Below are 17,766 nucleotides of genomic sequence, written 5' to 3' on the forward strand. Positions count from 1 at the left end.
AGTGCACAGATATAAAATGCATATACTGATCTGAGCCTAAAGAAAAATCCAAATATGCACTTTGACCAACAAAAACAAGCCTAACTTCACATTCTCTTGAGTCAGCTACTGAGTCAGGAAGTAAACAGGTCTCCCGCTGTGCCACAGGGCAGCAGGAAACCCAAAACCTCTTCTTCTTTTTTTTGAAGCCTCTGCTTTTATAGCCTGAAAAGCTCAGTGTCTCTCCGTGTACACCAGCAGGCATATTCAGACAGGCCTGAACTATCAGGTTTTCCTGGTAGTCTTTGTCAGACCCTACTCACTGTCTCATGTCATGCATAAGTCTCTCATTATATGTATCATTATTTGAAAGCAGTGCAAAACAGACATGCAGACATGCAGTCAGTTTAACTCACATGCTGGCAGAAAGCATGTTTTTTACTCCTCGCCCTGAGGCTTTGAGGTAGTCAAGCTGGACTCAAGAAAAAAGTACTAGGTATGAGCGAGGACCAAATCCTGTTTCAGCTGCTATTTATCTTGTCACATACAAAGAGCTCACACAAGAATGAGAAAAATGTAGAGCTATAAAAACAACATGTAAGCTCAGGTAGCAATGAAGTCCAGGTGAGCTGCGTTAGCTGACTTGCCCTTAGAAACAGAGTGAAAAACACTTGCTGTGCCCTCTGCTGTCATTTTCACAAGTTTTACAGCTGTTTGATGAAACCCAGATAGCAGCCGTTGAAGGTGAGAACTGCCCATCGATGCACATTCTGCAGTTTTTACAGTTGTGACTGCACTTGCCAGCTACTAATAGGCATGTTTCTATATTTCTTAGCATGCTATGCCATTAAAAAATGTAGCATCTCTCCAGTAAAACTGTATTATAGTAGATGAATGTCTGAATACCAACTGTTTATTTTTAGCCAGAATTAGCAGCTTAGCCTGAAAACAATCTGCTCCCACCTCAAACACAAAAAGAGCATCTATAAGTATCTATATTTACGTGACACCTCTTATTATTTTAGATGAGTGTATTCTTAATTGGATGACTTTTGAAGGACACCATAACTCCTGCTGGCTTCAGTAATAACAGACTGAACTCAGTAATCCCCTGATAGCTTAAAGAAGGGAGGAAACACCCTGCTGCATTGCAGCAATGCCAACCGTACCACACAGCAGGGGCCCAAACCGGCCGCGTTTTGGACCACTGCATACATAATGATGATGAAAGAGAAACTTCAAACCAGTATGTCAAAAAACAAACAAGAACAATGATACCGCTGCGGCACCAAAAACATGGGCAAGACCCGGAGCTTGACAGACGTGTTTGTGGCACGCTGGGAAGGGAGACTGTAAAAGATCCCAGTCACCAAAAAAAGCATGAGTCACTTAGTGCACACTACTGTACGCCTTTAAAAATCCCCCTTTTTGCACACTTATGCATTCATTAATCGACTGTCCACGGTGTGTCCACATATGGAAAAATGCTCTCATCGATCTTACTCAGTTATGTTAGATAGTCGAATTAGGTCTAGGAATAAATGGCTACATTCAGCTGTGAAGTCATTGCAGGGAATTCAAGGGGAATTTGGTAGGAGAAAACCTTTCCCAAAAAATAAACACGCCATTTGACTATGTTGGAAGGTCATGATTTTCATTGTGGCAAACACCGACTATGTAACAGTTAAGACAGTTAAGATAAAATGTACTTTGTCCTCTTCATGTCTATACTGCCTGTTCTTTCTTGCCCCCTCACACTCCCAAAGCGAGCAGCATCCAGGAACTCTAACAGGGCTATAAGCTTACATTCAATATCCTCAGCCTAGTAAGATTTATTGCTAGCTGGAGGGCATTCTGGATCATCAAAACTGTCCCACAACTGTAAATCCGACTTTCATTTCAACTGCAAGATGCTATGAGGAACGCAGGAATGTGCTCACAGAGGACTGCTGGAGTGGAATTTTTGCTGGGAATTTCCCACTAGTGTGTGTGTGTGTGTGTTTGCAGTGCACATGCGCAGTTTGTCCACAGCCTGTGTGAAGCGCCCGTTGTCTATGAGTGAACGTAAACACGTCTGCCCTGACTCAGGTGCATGGAGGTAAACAAGTGTGAGGCAGGTAAATGAGTGCCAGTATGTCCACGTGTTTGTGTGCATTTGTAGACGCTGTGCTCCGAATGAAGCTTTCTAGACAACCAAATGGACCTATGCATCTTTAAAAATAAAACTGCAGACACACACTGGAAAGCCTCTTTTTTTAGAGAAGTCATTTGGAGAAATGAAAACGCTTGCTTTCCTAAAAGCCTCTGTGCAGAGTGCAGTTTTGCAGAGGTGGCGGTCCACGGCTGACCTCCAGTAGCATGGTTGCTGGCTGTATCTCCGCCTTCTGAAATCCCCTAAACTTTCCCCTCCAGCCAAATCTCTCCTACCAGCCGCCGAGATAATGGCCTTTTCAGGCCTCCTGTGATACACGCTCTGCTGCTGGATACACCGCAGCCGGTGGCTGCCTGGCGAGCAGCAGCCATGTGTTCCACCTAATTGCTTTTCCAGGGTAGAGCGCAAGGGCAGTGTTATAAAGACACCGAGGTGCTCAGAGGATGGAAGAGGAGGCCAAGAGGGAAGCTTTCTGGCCCAGATGTGCGGAGCAGCAGTCGGCCAGGCACACATCTGCAATCATTTGAACTTACTGGGGGAATTCCTCTCTCACTGTGCGTCTCCATATATATTCTGTCCCTTGAATCTTCATTGTCGGGACAATGGACTGCCTGCCCCTGTTCTTCCTCTCATATTTCCCCTCTGTGTGTCATAAACTGCATCCCCACAGACAGACAAACAAGCTGGTGTGGTAGTGACTCCAAAAGGCGTGGGATTTCTTTGTGTTTAGGAAGTTTAAAGGGAAGATAAAAGAGTCCACTATTTCTGTAAATACACGGTACAAAGTATGAGGCACAGACATAACAAGCACTTAGCTATGACGCTGTGTTTGGTGCACCTTACCACACATGTCCCTATGACTGTGACAAAGGGAAAAAAATGCAAAGGTTTTAGCCGCAAGTGCTTTACACGCAGGCCTCCTTAAAGATAAAAAACAAGAAGGAGAGAAAAAAAAAAGTTAACAATGTTGCTACGTGGGTTAAATTTAACAAAAGGGATAAAAATATCTATTGTTTTGCTGCTGCGTGGGTTGGCGGCAGCACAACAAAAGCAGGGAGTTTCCTCCCATGCCAGGATGTTGGGAGATTTCCTTGTGTTAGTATTTCAAGATTCAGGACAAGATATTCTGACTGACAATGATCTGTGTTGAGCAGTTCTTCAGAGACACGCTGTTCTTTCCCGTTGTGACATTTTTTGTCTGGGACAGGCCTCACTGTTGGACATGATGTATGAGAAGCAGTTAGTGTTATACACCACCGGCTGGACTTTTGAATGGAATCCCAGAGGACTCACAGGATTTGGGTGCAGATCATTTTTCAGAAGGAAATCCGAGACACTGTGCATAATATAGCATGTATTTTATAAATAGTTTGTGTTCTCGTTTTTAGTCAAGCTGAATAAAGAAATGAAAAAAATTCTTTGAGTTTCAGGTGTGTCTCATTTACAGGAACAGACTGACCGGCGTTTATGACTTTTAAAGCTGCACTCCTCAGTTTTGCATCGCAGCACTGATGACCCCCAAATTATTCAATATATAGCTATATAAATATTCAAAAGATAAACTGTGTCATTCAGTTTATTATAATAAGACTTTAACAGAAGTCCACAGAAGAGTCCCCTTTCTGTTAATTCTGTCACCAACAACCACAAGTCGAGCTGTTTGACCCAGACTGGCTGACATATTTTCTGTTTTAAACCCTGTTTCACACTATTTGCTGCGTATACACCACCAGATCTGAGAATAGTGACAGGCAGCAGGGAAGGAGGGGAGGAAGAGGGGAGGGGGGGATGCTCTTTAGTTAGGAAAGTACCTAAAGCATGGACCTCTGTGTCCTTTGCAACCACCACACTACGCCCATGCAGGCGCATTATTCTGCAGAGGATGTTTCACTACTGTTTTGCCCTGAGCCATTCTGAAAAAAAGAGGGGGGAGAAAGCGGGCCTCCACCCACTGACCAGTCAGGTTATTTCTAACAGTTAAAATTAGGGCAAAAAATTCAAACTTGCTGCTTCTTGTTCCAAGTGGAAAGTTTACAGTCAAGCATTGACACTGCAGGATGAGTAAAAACTGAAAAAAACACAACATCTGTCCCTGAATACACACATTACAGGGTTTCTACACACATGCTGAAAAACCTGCATGCAAATATCTCAGCTATTTTGCATTTCTTTTTTGTTGTTTTGTGTCTCTTTGTGATCATTTTGCTGTGCAGTTGCTTAACATCTGTCTGCTCTGTGTAGTTTTGCATCACTTTGTGGCGGTTCTTTTGCATAATCCATCCATCATTGTAACAACAAGCCAAAATATACCTACACAACTGTATGAGAGGATGAAAGGAAGGATGAAAACATCTGCAGCTGCAGCTGGATGCCCTTTATAGCTCATGTTAATACAGGTGGATGTTGGCATGAGGAAATGTTGGTTACATGTCACACTTAGCAGAAGCACTGCAGCAAAATGCCAGTCATTTCAAGAAGGAAGTATCCCATCCGGAAAGAGAGAGAGACAGACAGAGTCTCGTGATGCGTATATTGGCTTAAATTGTTATGTTAAACATTGTATACTAAAGGTCGCATAACAAAGAGAAGGTCTATTTTTTTCTGGAGCTTTTAAATGTTCTTTGTCTTTTGTGAAGCTGTTAAAATGAGCGACCACGTTAACCTCATGATGCGGCACAGTGGGACTTTTCACACACGGCTAAACATCCATTAATCATGTCCTGATAAGGACGATGATACAGGTTGTGATCGAGGACACGCAGCTTTATGGAAGGCTGTTTGACAATCTGAGAAAACTGATAAGCATGAGATACTGTCAGCTGCTTTTATTGATGAAGGAAGTTATTTATACTTTACTATAAATCCCATTGAAAGGAAATGTTGTTTGCAATTGTTTTGCAGACAATTTGAATTTAATTTCTATTTTGTTTGTTATTTTAACAAAGAAAACTATAAAAGCTGGGCAGAATTTCCATCTTTGATGTGGTTATGTGCAACAAGCAGTGTGATATGTGTAATTATTTTTTTATATTAGACGTGTGGTTAGGCAGATGAAGGTTTTCGTGCTACATAGTTTCCTGCTGATACAGTAATGAATGATGTTCTCGATTTGCCCTTAATTCAGCTGTTTGTGCAGCAGGTCAGTGAAGGTGCATGCAGCTGACACAGTGCACAGGTCCTGTTGTCCCAGCACTGCTGTTGCTGTAGCAGCCACCTGTACTAGCTGTCTTGCAGCTGAGATAGGAGGCGGCTAGTGCCAGGGACTTTCCACTGCAGCGTGTGTCAGTGCATGTGAGTGTGAGTGTGTACAGTACTTGACAGTCAAGCGCGTGTTTGTGCATTCGGGAGTGTGCATGTGTGTGTTTGGGTGTGTAAAGGGCAGTGCGGTGTGCAGACACTGAGTGAGTGAGTGTGAACTACTACCAGCACAGTGTGAAAGGGGGAGATTTTTTTTTGCAGTTAGTCCTGATCATGCACTGTGGCTCTGCATGTTTCCATGCATGTAAATGTCAATATGTTTGAAGGGAAAATCAGTGTGATTTAAATGCAACAAAAAGATGCTGAAGTTTCACTGAGGAAATGTGTGAGTTTCAGATCAATCATAATTCCTCATTCAAACAAATGAAAAAGGACCTACAGCCCTGTAGCATAACACCCCTGTTGAATTGTGTCTTATCCCTAAAATGACGATACCTGTTACTCCGGAGCGAGTGCCCTGTGTGGCTGTAGAGGCTTTGTCTTTGTAAACAGGCCCACAGAGGACGCAAAAGGCTAAGGGGGCGAGACAGGAGACCAAGCAGTGCTGGAAATCCCCTTTCCTCAGCAGGCCTGCCTCGTCTTAGGCCCCGCAGAGGCCCACATCAAAGGGGCTGCTGCTGTTCTCATCACCCCCCCTCCTTCTGTCTTTCTGTATGTCTCACTGTCTTTCTGTGTCTTTACCTCCTCACTTTTGTTTCCATTTATATACATGTTTCTTTCCCCTCCGAGGAAGGAGCAGCTCATACCTGTTTAAAAAAATGTGGGTTCATTTTGAGGAAATGAAGCAAAAGCTATGATTATGCTGCACAACTGCAGCACTGAGTGACTAAACTGCATGAATTAAACCCAGACTTGATGCATCAGCACATGTGCTACACAGGTGTGAAGACATTTTTAGGACATGTGGTTAGACTTGTGCACAACTGATGAGTATGTCAGAAGTGGGGGGGGGGGGGGGCAGAGTCTGCGGGATGGGCCCCTTTTACATATATGCAGACACGCATTTTGCTTGTGCAGAGTTTGTGCACGTGCAAGCACTCATGCCAGTAAACACTAAGTCACAAGGAATGGCATTGTGAATTCTCAACTCTGGATTTTCCCTCTTAATCACTGATTGTCTGATGACTGCAGCGTGTCTCATGTCTCCTGGATGGAAGCTGCTGTTTCCTCACTGTGGCACCACTGCACGGACCGTCCTACAGATCAAGTCTTTAGAGGGCAAAATGTTAGAAACTAACTAAACTATAATTGAACTAAAACGATCACAGAATGTGAACAAACTTCAGCTATGACATTATAGGTAAGATTGGACTTTTTTGGGTGTGGATAACCAGTTTTATAATTTTTTTTCACGTTTGCACATTGACAATTATGATATTATGGCAGTTTTAAAGCAGTTTAACATCAGTTTATTTACATTATTAAAGCTTCATATCAATGAATCTCATTCAGGTCCTTTTGTTCATTTCAAGAGCTCAAAGCAGCTGGTGTTTTTCCATGAAGATGTTTTGCTGAGCAGCTTCAGGTGAAGCTGTCTTCAAGGAACTCTAAGTCCAGGTGCCCTGCTTCAAATTCTTGAATGACTTCTGCAGCTTGAACGTGTCATTGGCCTACGATAACCCCAGCTTGTCTCGCCACTAAAAATAAAAAAGACACTACTCCCCCCTGGTGGACAGACAACAAACTGCATAGATTTGCAAAAAAGTCTCGGATTTAGTGTGTGAGCTGAAGAGTTCCAGAAACAACAGCATGGTGATGCAGCTTGAACTGTAAAGGTGAGGTGCTCCTCTGTAAAGATGGCTGTCTAATGACGAGCCACTGCTGCTAAGCATAGGGTTTGTAGCGTGCAGTGTTTTTATTCCTAGTTTTCCTGTTTCAAATCGCCCCTAACAGGAGTTAGCCCAGCCAATTCCCATAAGTGTTACCAGCTACCTTAAATATATCAGATTCTGTGAACAAACAACTACTGAAGAATCTGTTCAATCAGAAACAACAACCTCAGGCCGAAGCGAGATTTTATGTATGTACATAATCAACTGAAAAGCACATCAATAAATAATGGACAAAAACAGCCAGAAGCTGTTTGTGAAGGATCTAACTAGAATTATTCAATTACAGCAGGTTTGGAAGATCATTGACACGACATAACCTAAAGGCACCGCTGGATACTCGCAACAAAAATATGAATCTACAAGACTGTAATTTAAAAGTCTGCCTTGTCTCTGTTGTATTATGAATAGCAGCAAGATGACTTGTAAGCAGCGTGCCATGACTCTGTCCCGGGCTGTGCAGTCCAGGCTCATCGTGGCACCGCTGTAATGATGTGGTGTGACATACAAGCAGAGCAGCATCTGCCAACAGGCTGTCTTTGTTTGTGAGTTTACATAGTTTGAAAGATGATAAGGGTCCAAATGTATCTCCAAGCAGGTCTTGAAGTGACCAGAAAGCCACAGTCAGCGCTGAAGTTTTCTGTGAACTCCCTATTATACTGAAAGAGAAATGTACTTTTCCTGCCATAAACTAACCACCAAACATTTCCAGCATAAATTATCAGTCTCCTATTGAGCTAAGTCCTACTTCAAGCCTTATGAAACTGTCCAAGTGGAATTTCCTTATGAAATAAATCAAGTTAATTCTTGACATTGGACATTTTAAGAATTAACCCCACCTGCCGATTACCACGAGACGTGACTAGAAAAGAAACAAAACTATAAACAACTAACTTAAATGATACTTAATGGAATAACAACACCTTGCTTTCTTGCAAAGAGTGTATGATAACTGTGCATGCTAATTATGAAGCTCAAATCTGGAACTGTTAGTTTAGTGGAACTATTAGCTCCTTCAAAAACGAACTAATTACAACTTTTTATGGCCAAACTGTGGTGTGAAAATGGCTGTTTATTGTTTACATGTACTCAAAAGATAGCTGTAAGCTAAAGTAAGCTGAGCTAATTTATATAATAATATAGTTAATGCAGGATTATTAATAAAATTGTAAATAAAAACAGTCTATTTTGGATGCACGCCACCACAGTAGCTGCCTTCCATGCCCACCAGCGCTCAGTGCTTCCATTGTCACCAGCCATCGCTTCACTTGTTCTCCATATCTGAGTACAGTAAGGCATGTGCCTGTGTTGTGTAAGTCTGCCTCAGTGAGGGGCGTGACCGCTGAGGAGGTCGTCCGGGTCTACAAAAACCCACGGTGGCCTGAGAATGGACACATTGTACAGTAGGGTGGACGAGGTCTCTGACCTCAGAGCGGTCTGCACACACTGAACGACACAGGCTCTTTGTTAGCACTGACAAAGCCGACCCCTCACTTCACTCACACTGCAGCACAGCACAGCACAGCACTGTGACTCTTTACACAGGCGGACAGGCCAGAAGAGCACACAACACTGACCGATGTTTAACTTTAACAAACTCTGAACACAGACAAGTATAAAAGTCAGACAATAACTTTATTAAATTATTATACAATGTTACCAAAACAATAGAAAATGTTTAACTTAAGGTTCTCGGTCAGTAAAATAAATACAGAAATACAAAATATTGTACTAAAAACAGTTAAAAATGTTAGGTTTGCATGTCTTTATACAGACTTAAGTGTCTCAATGCTCCCTGCCATTACCAAAGGCGATACGCACCACATCTACTGTGTTCATGTCCACAGCAGATAAGGCAGATGATAAGAGCAGACTACAACACCTACACCCGTTTTTGTTTTTTTTTTTCTTCTTCAAATAAAGTCAGTCAGTCTCGTGGTCCACGGATGATGTCATAACCACAACTAAACTCAGTGCTTTCACAGACATTTAAGTGCAATACAAGCTTAATATGCATTAATACACAAATACAGACGTCAAATCATCATCATCATGTGAGGGGGGGGGGTTACAATGGCCAGCTCTTTGGTGCAGCCAGGCGTGTCAAGAATGCATCAGTATGACCAGATCTGCACAAAACAGCTGATCTTTGAAACAGTGCAGAGTGCGCTCACTGAATTTTAAGGCCGTTTGTGTATCCAAATCAAATGCTTGGTCCAGATCTGGCCCTGACTTGGCTGTATTGGTGATTTAGGCACAGTATCAGGTCCATCAGAGGCACAGGGGAGCAACATTTAACCTTTAACCTTCACCCCGCAGCCCGTTTGGAGGCAGTAGATGGTGGATAATGTGGTAACTTGTTGATGTGTCGCCACATTATTCAGCAGTTACAGATAACTAAATGTTGCACCAACCGCCGTCCCTCGCCATTCAACCAAAATACAGCGGCGCCTCCTGTCTTTAAAGCCGTGTCATACACAAACCAAAACAGCTCGGTGAAACTAGACAGTGTTCCTTCTTTAATAAACAAACAGGACTTTTTTTTTAAAGTGTAAACGTTCTTATCTGGGGATGGTTAGGTCGCCGTGACGAGAGCGGGGACTCTGATGGTGCTCGGAGCCGTCTGACTTTCATTCTCCACCTGGTAGGTGACTTCGGGGCGAGAGGCCGTCACCTCCAGCTTGTCTGTCATGGTGATCGGCTCGTCCTCTACTTCCTGAGAGTGTAGCTGGTCGAAGGATCGCTCTGCTTCCTCTGACAGCCGGTTTTCCTCCTTCTCTTCCTCCCTCTGACAAGGATACGTAAGCAGGAGTTACAGCAGCTGAGCAAAATGTGAATAATAATATCATCCCCTCCGGGCTAGACCGGCCTCCTACCTCTCTCTTTAACCTGTAGTATTCATCAATGGCGTACTGATATTTGGCTGATGTTATCCCAAAGAGGGAGGCCATCCTCTCGCCAAGATAGTCACATGCTGGAAAATTCATATAATATACAAATATTAAAATCAAATATCACCAACTAATCAAACATTTCAGACTCTGAAGCCTCCATCTGTGCCCTTTTTTAGTGTTTACCTGGCAGTTATCAGATGATTTTGATGGAACAAGTGCTTTACTTTGTAAAACTCTGCAGATGAAACACACCTGTGCAGCCCTGACCTGACACAGCAGATGGTTTGTCCCCGCCTGCTTGATAGCAGGTGCTTTTAAAGGAATACTTGGCAGAGGGAACGGGATGAACCATCTGTGAGTCGCCATCTTTCACAAGCTAATATAAGCTAGTCAGATAAACTGTGAAGAAAACAACACAAACCTGAAGATTTTATGAAGCAGCAGAAACTTGGCGGATGATTTTTGAAGGGACAAACCTGAGATGGTGGATGTGGCAGCTCGCCACATGTGGAACCAGAAGTAAGGACCCCACGTCATCTTGGACTACGACACAAAAAGAATCACAGTTACTTCTTATCAACAGGGGAAATTATAAAACACACATCACCATCATTTCTCTAACACACACACATGCTCCTCACCCTCACCGCATCAACCGGAGAGGACAGCAGGTCTTTCCTCTCTGGCTCCTTGTCCTCTCCATCCTCCTCGTCGGTGCTGTACTCCTCCATGGTCTCACCACTGGAGAAATGGATGATCCGACGGGGCACCTTCTCCCTCTGCTGCTCCTGCTGCTGCCCCTCTCTCTTGTCCAGCTCCCCCAGCTCCACACTCTCAAAGTCTTTAGCTGGTCTCTGCAGGCACATCACAAGCAAACATAAAGAAAGAATCACACCCGTTCACAAAGCAGCAGCTGGATCAGCCCCAACAACTGATAACACGTCACAATCATCCAGCTTTATAGAATTCTTTAATGTAACGTCCAAACAATACAGCTGACACTGAGCTCTGACCACCACCATTAGCCGCATTCTGTAAACATATACGGCAAAACATCAATGACTGGTTATTATTAAACAGAGAGCTGTTTACCGACCTGCATCGCATCCATGTTCCGTTCTACCGACAGGTTAATTTCAGCGAAATACACCGATATATCGGCCATTGTCGCCGTCTTCTTTGTATCTGTGGATGCTGGCTGCGCCCACAACAACGTGACGTCTCACCTCCGCGCCACCACACCCGGAAGTGCCGTGTACGTCAGTTCATTTCTAAAATTGTTTTTCGTTATTTTATTAAAAAAAAATTATAAACGCACAACTTCATGTTAAAATAATGTTAGCTTAATTTGTGTTATTTAATAATTATTTATTTGAAATAACAATTTACATAACAAGACTATGTAATTAGAGCTTAATTACTGATGAGTGACTTCCGCTATTACTGTTTACTGCTAATTACTACTACTACTATTATTATTATTATTATTAATAATAATAATAATAATAATAATAATAATAATAATAATAATAATAATAATAATAATAATAATAATAATAATAATAATAATAATAATAACTGAATGAAAATGATTTTTCATCTAGCAAAAAAACAAAGTCTGGCAAAAACCTATAGATGTATGAGCTTATAAAAAATAATGTGATACATGTATTTATTAAATTCATGCTCTTGTTTTGCACCACCAAGCTTGGAACCTAGCTTCAGCTTTTTTTTTTCCACAGCAGACATTTTGACATGTCACATCAGGTGTGAATAATCAAATCAGTGCACTTTCTCAATTCCATTTTGCAGCTTCAGTTTCAGGGCCCCATGCACTGAGAACACCGGCTCACTTTCACACCATCATGGTTTACCAGGAGACTTGAATAGAACAGAGCCATCATTAATCTTGTCAGTAACACCCGCCCTTCACGTCACTATGGTAAAAAAAATAAAACATAACTGCAAAGGAGGAACAAACTGCTTTTTTTATTGTAAATCTGGAGCAAAGGCGGACCCTTCTGTGTGAAGTCTGTATGTTCATCTTATGGCTGTGACACACATTGTGATGGGTGATAGGTGAATATGATGGAGCAGCAGCATGGAACACTTCAATGTCATGTGACATATGTCCCAGTGATGAGATGAGGTGAGTAAAGCTGATGGATGGGTTGTAGTTTACCTGGAAAGGAACAGAGCCATGATAATGTTAAAGCATGTTTTAGCCATATTAAAAATGTCTACTGGCCCAAACAGCCAGTGTCTCTGCAGTGACACCTTCGTGATATTTCCCTGTTTACACCACTAGATGTCAGTATACCTTCATCTTAGGCTCTAAACTGCCTCCAAGGCAAGCTGTGCCTCTGAGCAGGTAGTGAATTATTTGTGTCTGGATGCCGATTTATACAACTCACCAGAAGGAACCTGAATACCTCCACATCGAATAATCACTCACTCTTTAGTTACCTACTCTCACCCTGGAGAGCTGCAAAGCAACTTCCACAGGAAGGATTTACTGGAGGCCACAAACCACAGGACTAACTCAGACCTATGATGTCATCAGATGTAAAAAGTTGCATAAAAAATGCATGTCTGCCTCAATTTGTGGCTTCACACGGATGTTTGCTTGAGGTGCATAAGGAAAACTACTTTATTCTTTTGTAGATCCTCTCACGCTGAGGCGTTCTCAGCATCATTCAACATTTCTGTGGTTATTAAATTTGAACTCCACCTGGATTTACAGCTTCACCTCTTCTCACCTGGTTTGTTTGGATTAGAGCGAATCAGAAACAGTGTTTTGCAGTTTTTCATCGCCTCAGTCTGGTTTCCTATTAACAGCTGACAGGACCATTTAAGCAGGCTATTTGTAATCAGTCACACGATTCTCCGGTCAGCTGTTCATTGGACAAAACATTATTAATCTTGAGCTGTCGAAAAAAAATATGGATTTCTTGATAGGGCAAAATCACAGCAGCTGCAATGCATCTATTGTGTCTTAGGAAAAGGTTACAGCCATCATAAGATGTTGGCTGTCACTGGAATTTGTTTTTAATAACAACACCACTACAAAACACTATAAATAAAAGCAATGACATACAATTAGTTTCCTTTTAAAGCGCTGGTTCAGGAGGCATTTGGGCTAAAGTACAGCAGTCAAAAAGACAGTTGTTTTGCAGAGGACAGAACAATTTGTATGTGATTGGATTCTCACCTTAAATTGCCCTCTTCTGGATCCACTTGGAGGTGCCGTGAAATCACCTGTGTCGTGCTACAGGCCCCTGGGAGCTGTTGTTTCATGCAGATCTGACTTGATTGGTGCATTCTCCACTCCTGACAGAAGCCAAAAACCAAGAGGATAAACAGTCCAGGATTTGATTTAGCTGCACCAAATAAGGTGTAAAAAAAATGGCCAAAAGCTGCACCAGGGTTTGCGGACGCGTTCACCTTTTTTCTGGCTTTGGGAGAAGCTGTTCATGTTTAAATAAAGACCGGTTTTGATTTGACTTCCCAGACTGGATAAGAACATATTTATGAAATCAGTTCCAATATAATGGCTTTCAAATGATGAAGGTATGAGTGCAGATACTGGGGCTATTATTCCTAAACCTTGAGCAAAGTTTATTCAGGTGTCCTGTGCAAGCTCTGCAAATAGTGGAAATGATGTGTGTATGTGTGTGTGTGTGCAGTAGAGCTAGAGTTCTGTGCAGTGTGCATACATGTGTAGGTCTTGTATGTGTGTGTGTTTGTAGGCTTCATGCTAAGCCGAGCCTTGTCACAGCGTTTTAATGATGGCATCCATACTCTGGTATGTTCTCTGCCTGTCTCTCTTGCTGTGAATCGTCCCTCTCACTGGATCATTACTTTCAGATGGTTATAGATCTGTACGGCCTCGTGCATGCTTTGTGTTGAGTGCTGTTAACACGGGAACAGATATGGGAGGTGGTGAATGAAGACAGCTGAAATAATACTTACAGTATATACATGGTTAGATCTATGTGGTGACTCACTGTAACTCATTTAATTTGGAATGTTGAAGATGTTATTGCAGAGTGAATAGACATTCACACTTTAGTTGATGCATTCATGTGAGATCAGAAAATGACCACAGAGTGTTTCTTTATTTGTCAGTCTTGGTAATTTGGTCTTAAAGGCAAACAGAGTCATATAAATAGAGAAAAAAACTCATTATTTTCTGCTTTGATACTTTATTGCCTCCAATAATAAAAGTCACATAACAAAATGAATCACTCACTCTCTTCAACTTGACTCCTCACAATGTCTTAGCACTTGACCTGCAGTCCTTGTTCTCCACTTGCCTGCGCCTGCAGCTCAAGGTTACTCACACTGAATGGTTGCAGTATACTGAATAGTGACATTACTTGTCATACAGCTGAACTGAACTCCTGCCCACTGGAAATAATACTAAACCAAACAGCAGAGCTATGTCTCAAAAAATAATTCCGCCTTATCTACCAAATGGAATTAGAACTTAAAAAACTTTTTTTTGTACTGACGACTGCTGCGTGCATAAGGCTTAATTCTGCAGAAACCGCAATGCGGTGCCCGTTTCTAGATTTACGATTAGTGCTGCTGCGTCCATCAAGCTTCACATTACTGCGAAACACAGCAATTTACAGTGTTGACTGTGACAGATGTAAGCCTACATGATTTTTCTTTTAAAAAAACTTAAAACCCTGAACTGTATGGCTTTAAATACACAAATATAAGAATGATTAACAGTAGCGGTTTGAGCGGTTCAGTTAATGAAGCACTAGCCAGGAAAATGCTAAAGCATTAAGAATTAACTATTTATTTAGCATAGCATTTTCTAAACTGTATTACTCTTACTACTTTTAATAGTAGAAAAGGGCAGGGCTTCGGATAAGGGATGACTAATATGTAGCACTAATGTGCTGCTTAGCTAATGAGGGTAGCTGGTTACAATTGGTGCAGCAGCTGCCTCTTGGCAATTTGGATGTTTTGTGTGTTTTTTCTTTTCAGTGGCTCCCAGCTTCCTCTGATCCCACAAGCCTGTGCATTGCAGGCATTCACCTCAGCTAGACTACCATTATAATGGAGCCATTGACATCCTCACTTGCCTTTAATAGCATTGGTTTACATGGGCTCCTCAGCAAACAGGCAAAATCAGCATAATTAATACACCTTCGCAAGTCAATCACAGTCAAGTATAAAGTTCCCACGAGCTGCATACAACAAAAAAACAAGGAATGATTTGTAAACCTAAAGGCCCTCATCACAGATTACATGAGACGAGCAGCAGGAGCCTTCAAGGTGCACACGGACCATAGATCTGACTCTCTGCATTACAGCAACACAAAAGGAAATGAGGCGGCATCTCTTCAGCAAGAGAGAGAGAGAGAGAGAGAGAATATTAAATACTATATTTTATGGGATATTTGGGTGCCAGCTGTGCTGATAAAAGGCTTTCATTGCTTACTCTGCTTTTGGGTGGATTTTGCAAGCTATGTAACCACAGCAGAAAAGAAGAGCTAGAAAGAATATGAGGGGCTTATACGCCTTTTTTTTTTACAGTTTGGTTGGAACGCACGGCGCAGCAGATGCATTTGAATTGTTAATAGAGCAAAACTATGATGCAGGAAAAACAAGCTACTATTATGCATATGTGCTTGTGGTGTTTTACAGCTTATTTAGAAGCATTAAGAAATCCTTTGTGCGTGAACGAGTGTGTGTTTGTATCCATCAGCAGTTCTAAGGGAGGAGGAGGGGGGGGCACAGATCTGAGCCGAATCCTCTGTGTGTCCTAATCACCGCCTCTGACTCTTCAACGTGTTCATCAGCTCTTATCAGATATCCTGCCGAGAAAACTGCCAATCACAGACAGAAATGTATTTTCCATTCTGAGTTCAGACATCAAAAACTCAGTTAACTCAAGGCCTCTGTGTTCTTCTTATGGGCATGTTATTAATGAAGCTCATTACAAGCGAATCAACAGAGCAAAAGGGCAAGAATATAATAATATTTGCTAGAGACAAACATGCAGCCTGCTGATGACAGACAGGAATGGACCTCTTTACATACTTGAAATGTTTCCAGGTTCAAACACCTTGACTTTAAAACACCTCTTTGAGGAAAATACTTTTCATCTGTGCCTGGTGCTGAATGAGTTACTGAGATATTTAGACAGGCATTTATGATAAATGTGAAAGGTGTAATACTTTAGAAAAAGAGACACAAAAATCCTGGCTGGAAGTATTTGCAGGTTTAGTGCAGATGTAGACGCCATAAATTAAAGAAGAAAAAAAAAGAAAAGAATGAGCAGGAGTATAAATCTGTTCCCTCTCCTCTGCACTCGGCTGCCTCCATTACTGTTCCTAAAACAAAGTAATTAGTCACTAAAATCAATTCAATTGATTTGGATGTAGTCTACAGTATGCACAAGTGGCTCTGATTATATAAAACGCTGTGGACAGGATACAGGGAAGGCATCAAAATATTGATGAGAATGAAATGGCACTGAAATGAGAAGCTGTTTTGTCACAGGGTTGACATTACTTTATCCTGTTATTGCATCTTTAAGCATGCCATGTTCTGATTCATGAAATATGAGGATGAAGCAGTAACAGTGCAAGAGCTGGAAATGATACAGACGTCCACTGTAAAGTGACTTACATCAGCCTCATAAGGCTTCTGGCTGTCAACATCTTTCTTTTGGTAAAATGTTTTCCTCCTCTACATTTTAAGTGTTTTTGGGGCTTCTTTCCTTCTCACTTATATGCTGTATTTTAATTCCGCTGAAGTTGTACTCATTTGAATAATGTTTCTGTCAGACAGAGCGAGTATAAAACAGCAACTGAAATGCAGGCTACATATAAATAAGCAGTCAGACCAGTGTCCCATTTCCAAGCTGCTGCCAAAATCCTACACAGAAACACCACAAACTACAAATGTAGAAGTGACAGCTGAGGTTCAGAAGAATCTCAAACAGCAGAACTAATGTACCAAATGCACCAAACATGGTGAACACGCGACTTTCATCCATCCATTTTTTAGTCTGCTTCACCCTGTTTAGCTTTGGTGAGGTGACTCACAGCTATCAATAGGCAGGAGGCACGGTACACCCTGGACAGGTCTCCAGTCTCCGGCTAACATAGACAAAGTCCCCTAGAGTCCCTAATCAACCTGTCTTTAAGATGTAGGAGGACAGAGTACAGTGGCGTGCACACTCCACTCAGAAAGGCCACAGCGGGATTCGAATGAGGAACTTTCATGCTGTGTCATCAGATAAGAAGTAAGAAGAACCTAACCTAGAGAAAAGCACCTGACCCAGCTGCCTATAAACCCATTCACATTGCCCAGCAATCAAACAAACAGGAAGCAGAACCAGCACATCACAATCACCTCTCCCACAATTTAACACATTTGATGACATAATTTTAGATAATCCTCTGTCCTCTAAATATCTCCTCACCCCAAACGACGAGCCAGCGGAAGACCTTTAAAACTGGCAATATAATAAACCTATAAAGACAGCCTACCAATGAGCAGCTATGATGAGCTCAAAATCCAGAAACTCTGTAGTTACAGTAATAAAACAACAGTCCTCCCATCTGAGGTTGTGTATCCTGACACCATTCTGTGTTGCAAGGTATGTTTACACTCCACATTGCATCAC

The 17,766-nt window shown here is 42.0% G+C and overlaps 1 protein-coding gene across 2 annotated transcripts; it reads right to left on the reverse strand.

The window, feature by feature from the left end:
• Positions 1 to 9,047: 9,047 nt before the first annotated feature.
• On the reverse strand, positions 9,048 to 11,331 carry LOC114428706 (protein FAM177A1-like). 2 transcript variants are annotated; one of them, XM_028397354.1, is made up of 5 exons: positions 11,209 to 11,331; positions 10,760 to 10,966; positions 10,589 to 10,655; positions 10,095 to 10,192; positions 9,048 to 10,006 (listed from the first exon to the last, which is right to left on the reverse strand). In XM_028397354.1, the coding sequence occupies exons 1-5, from the start codon at positions 11,275 to 11,277 to the stop codon at positions 9,794 to 9,796; spliced, it is 654 nt and encodes a 217-aa protein (XP_028253155.1). In that variant the 5' UTR covers positions 11,278 to 11,331; the 3' UTR covers positions 9,048 to 9,793. The 2 variants fall into 2 exon arrangements, with proteins under 2 accessions (XP_028253155.1, XP_028253154.1); XM_028397353.1 differs by having other exon boundaries at positions 10,754 to 10,966.
• Between the last annotated feature and the right edge of the window lie 6,435 nt (positions 11,332 to 17,766).

This window comes from Parambassis ranga, chromosome 24 (genome assembly GCF_900634625.1).
Source record: "Parambassis ranga chromosome 24, fParRan2.1, whole genome shotgun sequence".
Classification (NCBI taxonomy): Eukaryota; Metazoa; Chordata; class Actinopteri; family Ambassidae; genus Parambassis; species Parambassis ranga.

Coding starts and splice junctions, on each gene's coding strand:
- LOC114428706 (XM_028397353.1), bottom strand. CDS start 11,277: ATGGCCGATATATCGGTGTATTTCGCTGAAATTAACCTGTCGGTAGAA. Junction 10,967..11,208: donor GGAACATGGATGCGATGCAG/GTCGGTAAACAG, acceptor ATGTGCCTGCAG/AGACCAGCTAAAGACTTTGA. Junction 10,656..10,753: donor CTCCGGTTGATGCGGTGAGG/GTGAGGAGCATG, acceptor TTTGTGTCGTAG/TCCAAGATGACGTGGGGTCC.